We start from the raw sequence: 12,405 nt of genomic DNA on the forward strand, positions 1-12,405 counted from the left end.
TGTTAATATTATATATGTTAATATAAATATATTAATCCTCTACGAATATATTTATCCTGTTATAATTTAAAAAATGCAGTACATATAGTAAGATGATCTGAAAATGAATCTCCAATGAAGTAAAAAATCGATTATTCTTTTCAATCCTTTTGTAAAATATATTAAACAGTTAATTTAATTAATATTGATTACTTTGCAAATATTAAATTAACTGTAATTCATTTAATGTCATGTAAATTCATGTAAATTTAATCGGTTTTGCATCATCACATATCAGATTAAATTGTTATAAAAGATCCTAATTATTATTATAATTCTAATGACAGTCGCATCTTGCATTTAGTATTAGCTTTTAATTTTTAAGATAAAGTTTATATAATAAAAATCAGAAGCAAATAATCAGATTTTAATGCTAAATACAATTATACACTCAATATAATTTATCTACATATTTGGATGAAAAAACGGAAATAAATTCATTTTAATAAAGTTTAATTAGGGCCAAAAAAGCAGACTATCACTTTTGTACAAATTACTTTTTTTATTCCTCATAATAATTTCGTCGAAATGACAATGCGATGTGTACGAAATATTAAAAAAGTACAATAGCCCGTTTATACAAAATATGATTTTTACAATACATAAATATAATCGACCACTGTGTACTTCCGCAATGTCTGCTGTAACGCATCAAATGCAATATCACCGACAATTTTGCTTTATCGAAAATAATGAATATATTCGCGCGTGCAACTCTTTCGATATAAAAAAACTACATCCTCCGGCGAGGAGATGACGATTCCGTGCAACGTTTCGCGATCGAATTGGATCATCGTCCCTATTTCGTAAAAAACGAATTTCTAACTCGCTACATTTACTAATCTTTTTCTTGCCATAAGTCTTTCTCTCTCTAAGTAGCCGTATCTGGCTATTCGGACAATGTATTATTTGTCGCGCGTTTAGCAACAAAACAACGAGTAGATGTAACGAGAAGGCAAGTTAGAGAAACTTACGAGACAAGAGCTGTATGTAGATTTGTTCTCATTCTTGTCATTGCCTAATCGTTGTTGAACTGTCTTTTAAAGCGATTTAGTATCAAAATAGGACAAGCAACAGCGGTATCGTCATCGGCTACGTGATTTAACGTTACACGTTTTCGATCAAAAGTTTTCTGATCTCGCCAAAAGAAGAACGCCGAAAAATGGCGATAGAATAAGTATAATCATAGCATTACTACTAATATAGTGCTTCGCATTCGCGCTTTTTTTCCTTGGCAATGTATGAATAATTGTTATAAAATGTCACGGATATAGAAATTGGAAGAAGCGACGAGTCGTGCCGTCCTCATTCCTTTTCTTCGTTTTCGTGTGGCAGCTTTTTTAAGCAGCTATCTTTTCGGCATCAATCGCTGAAACAATGTTGCCTCGGTAAACCATCATTGCCATTTTGAATAGATACAAAGGCGTAAATTAAGAATGTGCAATGTACAAACCTTCTTTGGTGGGTAGAGGATTTTTCTCGAGGGTTTCTGCATGTTTCAATTTCGCTGGATCAAAATTTTCGATACCGGAGATTAATTGTTGCTTCCCCTTTTCTTGCTGAATCGCTGCAAAGAAAATCAACAAAAAAAATCTCATTAGAATTTATAATAATCATTTCATATAAAATAATTATATTACTTGTAAAGAAATTATTATTTCATTTACTATTGTATGACATAACTTTATCAACAACAAAAATAGAACGAAATGGAACGATTGTCCATGATTAAAAATCAATCTTTAAAAATACAAAATTTACAATTTCATAAGATAAAAAATTTCTACTCGCTTTTACTTCATCTCGTGATTTTGATGGAAGTTTTGATGGAATTATTCTGTCTATAAGTCAATTTGAATGCCTGATTTATATATCATACCATCTTTATCGGGTAACGGGTTCTTCTCCTGCGTCTCGGTGTGCTTCAGACTTGCGGTGTCAAACTTTTCAATACCGGCGATCAACGTTTGCTGGGTCTTCTCCGCTGCGACGTCTAAAAACAGATAAATCATATTTCAGAGACGAAATGATAAATAATTTTATGCAAGCAAAATTGTAAATCGGAAATAAAATCTCGCTTAACTGACTATAGATTTGCTATATCCAGCTAGCGGTATAACTCGAACGGATTAGCGAAGAATAAATTCAAAAACTATTTGCGCGATCGATAAACAACCTGATCAGTCAATGATTGGTACCGTTTGTCCTTCCTTCATAAGGCACGTGTTATTAATATCGCGCGCGTTCAGATGCTCTGCGCATTTTTATGAAGCGAAATTACGTATTACATTTGAACTCAAGTTAAAATCGTGAAAAATATAGTCTCCGTATTAATTTTTGACTTCAAAGTTAATGTACGATTTATTAATAAATTTCATTTTGGATTTATCCTCCTGTACATCAGATTAACTTCTTGCTACGGTATAATAAAATATATCCTAAAATATTATAATACATGATTTTAGTTTTAAGATTCTATGATTAAGTTCTATGATTCCATTACTTTAATCCACATTAGATATTTAAGTCGTGAGAAGTCTTGTATTTTGAATAATTTATAACTTAACTTTTCAGTTGAGAAATTATCGATTTTAGATTGCATCAAGGAATCTATATAAGAGTAAATGAATTTAGGAAGACTTGCATGTTGTATAAGAGTTATTTTTTTAAATTCTTTTAAATTCGTAAAATAGTGTAGCAAGAAATTAACGAAAAAGACAAGCAATGCTTGATTGATCTCAGAATGCTATCAAAGCCACCAGTAAAATTTTCGAATTCAAAATTTTATTATTGAATTATTTTAAGAGAAAGCTTTGCAGGCGAAAGATTGATTCCTGAGAAGCAAAAGCGATAGTTGACTTTCCGCTGCCACCATGAAAAAGCCCAAGGAAATACTCCTCGTAGAACTGGAGAATGAAATTCCAGAAATCCCTCCAGTCTTTAATGAGCAATACCTTTGGCGTTAGGCAACACAATCTTCTCTTTCGTGTCTGCATGCTTCAATTGATCTGTCTTAAAAGTTTCCACGCCATGTATCAACTCAGAATGTTGTCGTTCCTGCCGCACGTCTACGTCAGCAATTCATATATTTTTATGCAGTTATCGTTTTTATTAGAGTATCACACAAGCTTTGCGCTCAAATCATTTCTCTTGGTTTAATAATGTGCATGAGTGAACTCAATATTTTCTTTATTTTCTTTACACTCCACATGTAATATTAAATCTTACTTGCATAGAAGCATATAAATATAAAATTTTAATACTTATATACTAAAATACTTAAATTAGAATAAAGAAAAAAATATCAAAAACATACAACATTAATATATCAATTAATCAAATATATTAGTAATGAAATTAATAGAATGCAAAAATATAAAAATATTAAATTTTAAATAAGTTACAAACATAAATGAAATAATTCGATTCACATAAATTAATTTCTAGTAAAATAACTGAAATATATGGTTGGATATTCATATACCTTCGGCGGAGGGTAAAACGTTCTTCTCAGCAGTAGCGGCTTTCTTCATACAGCCATGATTGAAACCTTCCAATTCGCTTTTCAAATCTAGAGCTACTTTGGGCAGGTCTTTCAATGACGGACTCGACATGACTTATATTTCTTGATCTGTAAAACAAAGATAATTGTATAAGCTCAATCTCCTTCACTCAACAATACAGCTTAAAAAATCAACGTTTATAACTCTAATTATACCATTTACAAGTTTCTAATTCTTCTAACGATATAGCTAAATATATTTTATTGATTCAGACTATCAATATTTAGGTATATATTGTATTTTATATAGATGTGCAATGTATGATAATTTTATTACTTAAAATTTCTTGAAGAATTTGAGGTATCGAACTGTTAAAAAAGTGTCAATGTGTAAATAATTAAAATGTGTTATAATCTGAAGTACATCCCGAATAAGTGATCGTGTTTTCTTTTTCTTTTAAAATATGTACATATGTATGTATAACATTTAATAACGCGAAACATAGAAAATAATTTCGTTTGAATTCGTTTTTAATATATTTTTTTTAATTTTTCGTCAATATAACGAACGGTACACTTCTCTATATATAATAATGATGTAAAAGGTGTCTGTGCAAGGTGTACGAGCACCTGCTCGTAATCGATTTAACTTCCTGGAAGATAGCGGAACACGGGCGATATCGCACGTGTTATTAAGTACGAGAAACCATTTCCACGTAAAGTGCATCGCTTAACAAATGTAAGTGTATTGGCGAGAGATGGCATCGCGCAGTTTCCAATTGTTAGCGTGAACGTGTCGTTTCCTTTGTTAAATCACACCAACAATCCACGCGCTGACAACAGTGGTTGCTATTGAATGCCAACGAAGCTGAAGCCGGGAACGAGCTATCGACAACGACGTCGGAATTGCACGTCGCGTCGTTATGATATAAATATAACGAAAATGTGACAATACTTTATTTACATTGAATACAATTAAAATTTTGCAGAACTTTACTCGATACTTTAGCAGTTTTCTCTTTTTTTAAATTCAAAAGAATGTGACCAAAGACACAGCATAGATTTTTTTTTCATTTTGCTTATTTTATCTCGTTATCTGTAATTTTATTTCGTTATCTGCAGTTGTCTGTAATAACAACAATAACATTTAATCCCATTAAATAAAAAAGAAGTTATAGATAAGAATAGATAAGAAGTTTTATAAAATAAAAATCCAATTAAGAATAAAACGCTGTTACGTCATAAATTGAGAAAAGAGAAAAGTTAAAAATTTAGAAAATTATTACATGAGAAGTTTAATTTATCTGTGAACTCACGCGATTATCAATCTGCGAATTTATGTATCACGCGACGGAAACAGCAGTGGCTTGTTACTTCCGGTCTCCGTTTCCTTCTAGCATATTTCTTTGTCACACTTCTTTCATAAGCACGGCAACAACTTTGTCGGCGTGAAATTGCATCGATGTCAAAGTCACAATCAAAATTATCAAAATAAAAAATACTTGTCAGATAATTTGTGAACATGAGAAATATAAAAATTAAATAATTAAGTTAACATATAGTAACGCGATCATTATGGCGGATTAATATATAATACCTTCAATGATCAATAAAATCTATTAATTTCTGTGCATTCTGTGTATTAGCGAATATTCTCAGTCGAATTATCCCAATCTTTTATTTCAGGTTTCACAAAATATTATGCTGCAATTTGATTTCAATTTTCGCAGCTATCATTTGTTATTTACGATAATGACGCATATTACTTGAAGAACTTTGATAAATATTTTTTCTTTCGCTATGTTCTTTTCTCCAAGAACGCAACCATATTTTCGCAATATTACATTATAAAGTTAAAAAATTATACAGCTGCACATATAGATAGAATAAATGTATTGCAATACAGGGTGATCCGAAATTTCTGCATTCGGAGTACAGGACATAATACTTTATGTTAAAACAAACAACTTTTTCTTTAGCAAAATTGCATCCGATAAATAATTTTTGTGCTTATTTGTTAATTTCAACCTGCTCTCTTGCAAAAACTATTAATTGGACGCAATTTTGCTAAAGAAAAAAGTTGTTTTTTATGATAAAACGAACAACTTTTTCTTGTAGTAAAATTACATTCGATAAATAATTTTTGCGTTTTCATATAACTACAAGCTGCTTTCCTGCAAAAACTACTTGTCAGATGCAATTTTGCAAAAGGAAAAAGTTTGTTTCTGCGGGAATTTCGGATCACTCTGTACATTCATATTATTAAACAAATTTTCTTAGAAAAAGGACAAAAGATTTTCAAGAATATTTCAGATTTTCAAGAAATCGACATTATTTTTCTTATATTTTTCATATTAGATTACAAATGATACTTTCGGCAGAAAGGAAACGTCTGGCAATTATCAAATCAGTCGCTCCGCTAATAATTGATAGTTGTGGCACGAAATCAACGTCGCAACGTTGTCTGAATGTGTACATACACTTTTGTACCAACATATGTGTGTGTGTGTGTGTGTGTGTGTGTGTGTGTGTGTGCGCGCGTGTGTGTGTGCGTGTGTGCGCGTGTGTGTGTTTGTGTGTGTATATACACCCGTCTTATATCAAATCCAACTGGCGACGCATTTACGCGCTAAACTGTCAATGACTCATTCCTTGGATGCCCCCTTTGCCCACCCCCTTTCACCAAATGGACTTCTCAGCAACGATTGTGCGCATTCAGGCATACTTAAAACTTTACATGACTCAACGAGAAAAAATGTAAGAAAAGAACGCCAATACTAATTACGCTCATGTGGGCGATCAGTATTGATTTGTGTTTAACTCCTACGTGCTTTTTTCTAATCGTATTATGTTCTGCAATTTATGATGAAATCAATCTTTTTTTTCTTTCTGCATCTACATTGCACACAACGATTACATTTCCTATATATCTGGAAATAAATCAAATTAATATTCCAATATATTCAATATATTAATTATATTATCTCAAAATAAACCATTAATTATATTGTTCATACACGAAAGAAAATCACTATTATTATCTTCGTTAATTAAAATACTAAGCATATATATATTTTCTGTCGTATACCATATTATTTGTACCATATAAACATTAAATAGCCATTGACGATATCGAATATCGAATTCGCCCATATGAGAGTAAACTTGCAGATTCAAAAGAGAAGCGAAGAATAAGAAAAGATTCGCATTCCACGTAGGTGAAGTCACGGAGACGTCGGATTACTAACCACATTATCGGTACATGGCACGATTGTGCAACATCATCGACGACAGTGCAAGGTCATCAATTTTGTGCGACTTTTTTTCTACAAAGCTTTTCAAACGATGATTCTATAAAGCAAAATGATTTTGCTTTATAGAGCGAGTGACTGAAAAGATAAACGATATTACACGATGATAAATTTGTCGAAGATGTGGAAACATTTGAATCTCTAGCAGCAGTAACAGTATTTTCTCAGAGTTACAATGTTTTTAAGTACAACTATATTATGTTGAGCGTGTAAAAGTACGGACGATGCTGATAAAAAACAAACCAGTCTCTCAGGCCACTCGTCTGAGTTTTGGGTCCAGGATGATACGTTCCTGAGATCGTGAGAGAGGCTTTCGAGAGATACGTTCAAACGGTGGGTCAGCATCGACAAGGCTGTGTATAGGTCCTTATATGGTAGCCGGTCGTATATGCCTGTATATAGGGAGTGCTCGAAAAAGAGGCCGCATACGCAACAGAGAAGCAGCGGGAACTCACACATATCCTTCGCGTATCAGCTAAATTCTTTTCTTTTTTCTTCTCATTCTTTTCATATGCCTGTGTAGGCGTATGAAATATACGTGTGTGCACAAACACAAGTCTCGTGTGCTTGGCTGCTCGTAACGGTAAGAGACGAGGACGAGATCTCGATTGTCCGTAACCACGACGGAGCGCGCGACCAGATATAAAACATAATTCTCTTCTTATGCGGTGGATTATGTTTCGTCAATCTATCATCAGACTATATAGACAAGACAGACAGACAGACAAGACTGCAAAACGATTTTCATTAATGTACATAAAAATATATTTTCATGTTTTCTTAAATTTAATAAATTAATCTATTCAGAATATTAATCATGTTTTAAATAATGATTAATGTCGCTATACAAGATAAATAATTTTTAAATAATAAAAATCGATATAACTCGATGTAATGCGATTTATTATTTCTTATAAAATAGTTCACCTTTGCTACACGTTATTAATTAAGTTTTATTATGAGAATCGCTTGCGCTCGTCACATTTAAGATCAGCAAGAAAATGAACGTTTTAAAGCCGACACAAGAAGCGCTATAATGCAACGAACCGTTAGTTCCATTTAATTGAACATCCGTAGATCGTAGCCGAGCCGTGGCGAACAACCAGACAGGATAAGCTTCTTATTGGTTATTATGCAAACTGCAAACGGTGGTATTTAATGAGGCGAGTCGATGCGAAACGACGGCGACGATGTTCGTACAGTGGAACTTGGATAAATCTTGGCCTCATCTTCTCGAGTGTACTCGCGAGGTGAAGAGCGAGTCTCCACGAGAAGTTAACAAGGAAACTAGGTTGCCAATGCAGCCGAGATGTGCCAGCAGAAACCGATGATCATCGAGATAGATTAGGCATCCAGATTGATATTTCATATGATTGTCGTACGAATGAGGCACGATTTCTAGTACTTCATTTTCGAACGAGGAAAGTATGGCTCTAGGTCGTGCATCTCCATTAATATGGACAGCCTGTAAATATTTTCCAAATGTTAGAAACTATGGCGTTTGATAAATGATTGGTCTAGTCATACCTTAGAACAGACCTGTCCAATTTGAACTCCGGAGCCAAAAACGCAAAGCCATCGACGCAAAAAAATTCAATGTAAGATTTTGGGGACTGTAAAGTGTTGATAAGCGTTACTCAGATGCATATCGATACTTTACAGTTTTCGAAATCTTACGTTGATTTTTTAGAAACTTAACAATTTAGTTGAATTTTTGTTGATACAAATTCATTGAAACAATTTCAAATCATTGAGAAACAAGAAGTTCATTTATGTTATAGTTTATCTCATAACGAGTTTAAGAATCAGAAATATTTCTGTATCATAGACTCCGGAGTAAGCAACGGCAGAAAATAGTTAAGCCAAGCAAGTGTAACTTCATTCATTTTTTTATCATATAGATTAATCTGAGTATAACTTGCTCTTTATCTTTTCCTAATTCTTAGAACTAAGGAAAAAGATAAAAAGTAGACAGAGATTGAAGTTAGTATAAATGGACATAAGTCACTTGGTAGAAATGAACAACATAAGTTATACTAGAATTGACTTTAAATCCATGAAAATCGAGATCCTGTCAGAAACGACCGCTAGTCGAAGAAATTCTTCGTGACGATGCATTGTCGTAGGCTCAGTCCGCGGAACGAGATTCTACGATCGCTGGCTAACGAGTTCGCGCTGGTTGCCAATTAACTTGGGCAATCGCATTTAATGGTAGACTCTCTGCTACCGGCTCTCGTCTCTTTCGCGCCACGCGTCCACACGTGCAACGATGTGCACGGGCTTGTATCGATCGGTGGTGTAGGCTCTAGAGAACGGCAAACACCTACGCGTGTATAATACCCACGTGAAACCACCGACTACATTCGTATTTGTAACTAGAAAAAAACGTTTTACCAAGCGACCGTCGAGCAACCGCGATTCTCTTTCTCTCCCCCTTTCTCTTTCTCTCTCCAGCTCTCTTCCGTGCAACCGTGACGGCTAACGAACCCTGGACGCGCGTATCGTATCGAGCGGTGGCGCGTACATACCAGGAACGTATATAGACATGAGACCGTACTATATACAAGTACCGTCCGAATCGTAGACGTCTAGATATCGAGTACTCCTGTATGACTAGGCCGATTTCTGACGAACTAAAAGGAAAGTTCGTTCCTGGCAGGATTAGTAAAGACTAATGTTTTTTTTAAGAATAAAACATATTGTATTTATTCTTAAATACTATATGTTTTTAATGAATCTAAATATGCTTTAAATAGTACTATAAAAAAAACATATTTAAAATATATTAAAAATCAATTAAATATATTTTAAACATATTTTTAAACTTTATTTAAAACATATTTTTTACCAATCCTGATTCCTGGATCTCCCAAACACTGAAATACTCAGAATAAATTGGTCATGATTAGCAGAATGCTTATTTTGCAAATGTTGGGAGTTTTCTTCGCGCTGATTAGATTTGTACACTTTTAGATTGGAAGAATAGTCCTGTCTCAGTGAAGAAATCTTTCAACAGTTATAAAATAAATTCTGCTGAACAGGGCCATCGAAATGATTGAAAGATTGCCATATGCATGCAACTTTTATTTGGAATTTGATATTCCTTAGTTCAATGGAATTTCCAAAAACATTTTTTCATTCGAATTAAAACTTCAATCAAAAAACTTCAACGACATTAATGAGAGAGATGCGAATCATTAAAAACCAAAAGTGTGTGAAGAAATTGCGAGAAGTTGAAGAAGACATGAAGCATTAACTTCTTTTAAGGACTAATTTTTATTAATTATTAAATGATTTTCTATACATTTTATTATACATTTTATTCAATTTAAATCTATAGCAATTAAACAAAAAAGGAAAGAATGAAATAAAAATATATTGTGATTTATTTTTCCCTTGCCACTAATATTGAAATTAAAAAAAAACTAAACACATCATATATTGTTGTTCTTGAAAAGATATATACTTAACGTTCATTAATTGAATTAGTCAATAAAAATATCGTTCTAAATCTCTTGATCAATATAGTTACATAGTGCGCATTGGGCGAATACACGGCGGGATTCCCTGGCGCCTGAACATATGCAGTAAACATCAATTAACGCCAACTTTGCTCAAGTCATTCTCCTCCGTATCATGTGATATCATGCGCGGTTATGGCAATGTACGCGAAATCACGATTTAGAAAGAGGCATTGAGCTCATTAACTCACGCCACAGCTTCCTCGGTATGTACATTGTCGGCATGTATGCGCTTACAGTCAATTAAAATCTAGATCAGTTCTTTGCTAATGTATACTCAGAAGCTTATCTTCCACGAAGGTAATGAAATCTCCAAGTTTTTTCAACGTGAAAAAATATATCATATATCAATCTCAATTGGTTTTTTGTCAATTTCTTGATTTTTCAATAAATCTCTCTATTTTATCAAAATATCTATTAATTTACAACTTCATTAATATTCTCTATTTTATTAAAATACCCGTAAGTAATTTACAACTTCATCAATATTCTCTCTTTTCTTTCAAAAGGAAGTTTTTCTTGATCAAGTTTGGTATGTAACATCGTCGTGATATAACACGTGCAATTCAATACATTCCCAGAAGCGCCGTTTAATCAGATCTGATTCGATGATCGCCGGAAGGCGAGTCTTCCGCTTTCCGATAGCGCAACGCCGTGCTAATATTGACACACACATGTAGACTTATATTCGCGATGGCGACGCATGAATGGTAGGGTAGGGCGCAAACGCATGTACACACAACGCGTGCATGGATGCAACAACGGGGGAGGCAGATCCGAGGTTGCGCCAGGGGAGCGGCCGGCTCATAGTGGCGGAGGCGGAGGCGGAGGTGACGGTGGCGGTGGCGGCGGCTGCCGCGGCAGACGGTTTCATCGATTGGCATTGCCAGCATCGTCCGAAGGAGAGTATGAGCGGGGTCCGTGAACTCTGTGCTGTTGGCGCATCCCGGTTTTCATGGTCATGGGTAAGAGGGCGGTTGCCCTCGACGGAGGGCCGAGAACTCTATACCTTATATATCACGTCCTTCGCGAAACTCATGACGGGCAGGAATGATTGCCGTAATAATATCACTGATATCGTTATTCCTTTTCTGAAGCTTCGCGTTCAAATCGAATGAAATGTTTTAGCGTTCTAGTTGAAACACGCATTCAATACGAATTTGAATTTCAAAGTCGAGCCAGAGAATGATGTTCCATTCAGGGTTCTGATGTTATGCATAGTACACTTTCCATCCATTTAATTACAAACATAAAACAAACTGAAGGAGAAATAAGATCATTGCTATCCGTACATATAAATGTTATAACTCTGAAGAAAACGAAGATATTGTTCAGCTGATGTGTGGCGAGATGTAAGAGAATATTCTGAATATATACGTTCGCCTAGTAACGCCACTGTTCATGAGACTGAAATGGTCTCGCAATCTGAGAGACGCTAATCGCGAGCGAGCTGAGCCGGGTAAACGCAATTGCATGAAGGCACAGAAGCGCGCAATTCACGATGGAGTTGCGCTTATTCAGAAGCCCCCTCGTTCGCCTTGAAACGAGCGCACGCTCGAGACATGATAAAATGCAAATGCAACGCCCAATGACGATTTTCCCTTAGGAAAACGCAAAACACGTGCAAATTGCCACAATAATTAATGCTATAAATAAAAAATAAATACATAATTTCTAGCGAGTTTTCTTGAATTTTAAAAAATGTATGCGATATTAAACGTGATAATTATAATGATTAATTAAACATTATATCAATATCTACTAATTGTAAATTAAAAATAATTAGTATTCAACATTATTTCCAGAAATCGTTCTGTGATGATAAAAAAATCAGCGCCGAATGTGCTACACATGAGAGAAAATGAACATTGAAATGATAACGACGATGACGACGATGACGACGATGACGACGAGGACGACGAGGGCGACGATGACGAGAAAGACGCATATGCGTACTCCGCGTGCGTTGTATGCATCTGTCAAAACCACGCCCTTATCCCCATCTTGCTGCCTCGCGCTATTCGCCTGTATA

The 12,405-nt window shown here is 34.5% G+C and overlaps 1 protein-coding gene across 3 annotated transcripts in view; it reads right to left on the minus strand.

Annotated features, from left to right (window-relative positions):
- Positions 1 to 521: 521 nt before the first annotated feature.
- The window catches only part of LOC108687813, a 13,942-nt gene continuing 2,058 nt past the window's right edge, over positions 522 to 12,405 (minus strand). Inside the window, exons 2-6 of one of the 3 annotated variants that reach the window (XM_018193790.1) lie at positions 3,524 to 3,670; positions 2,994 to 3,107; positions 1,919 to 2,032; positions 1,493 to 1,606; positions 522 to 1,408 (exon numbers count right to left, since the gene is read on the minus strand). In XM_018193790.1, the coding sequence (XP_018049279.1) occupies positions 1,380 to 1,408; positions 1,493 to 1,606; positions 1,919 to 2,032; positions 2,994 to 3,107; positions 3,524 to 3,653 (501 nt within the window). In that variant the 5' untranslated portion in view covers positions 3,654 to 3,670 and the 3' untranslated portion in view covers positions 522 to 1,379. Of the gene's footprint in view, positions 1,409 to 1,469; positions 1,607 to 1,918; positions 2,033 to 2,993; positions 3,108 to 3,523; positions 3,671 to 12,405 lie in introns of those variants that run through there. The other 2 variants (XM_018193792.1, XM_018193791.1) reach the window with 2 other exon arrangements.

Source organism: Atta colombica, unplaced genomic scaffold, assembly GCF_001594045.1.
Source record: "Atta colombica isolate Treedump-2 unplaced genomic scaffold, Acol1.0 scaffold216, whole genome shotgun sequence".
Lineage (NCBI taxonomy): Eukaryota > Metazoa > Arthropoda > Insecta > Hymenoptera > Formicidae > Atta > Atta colombica.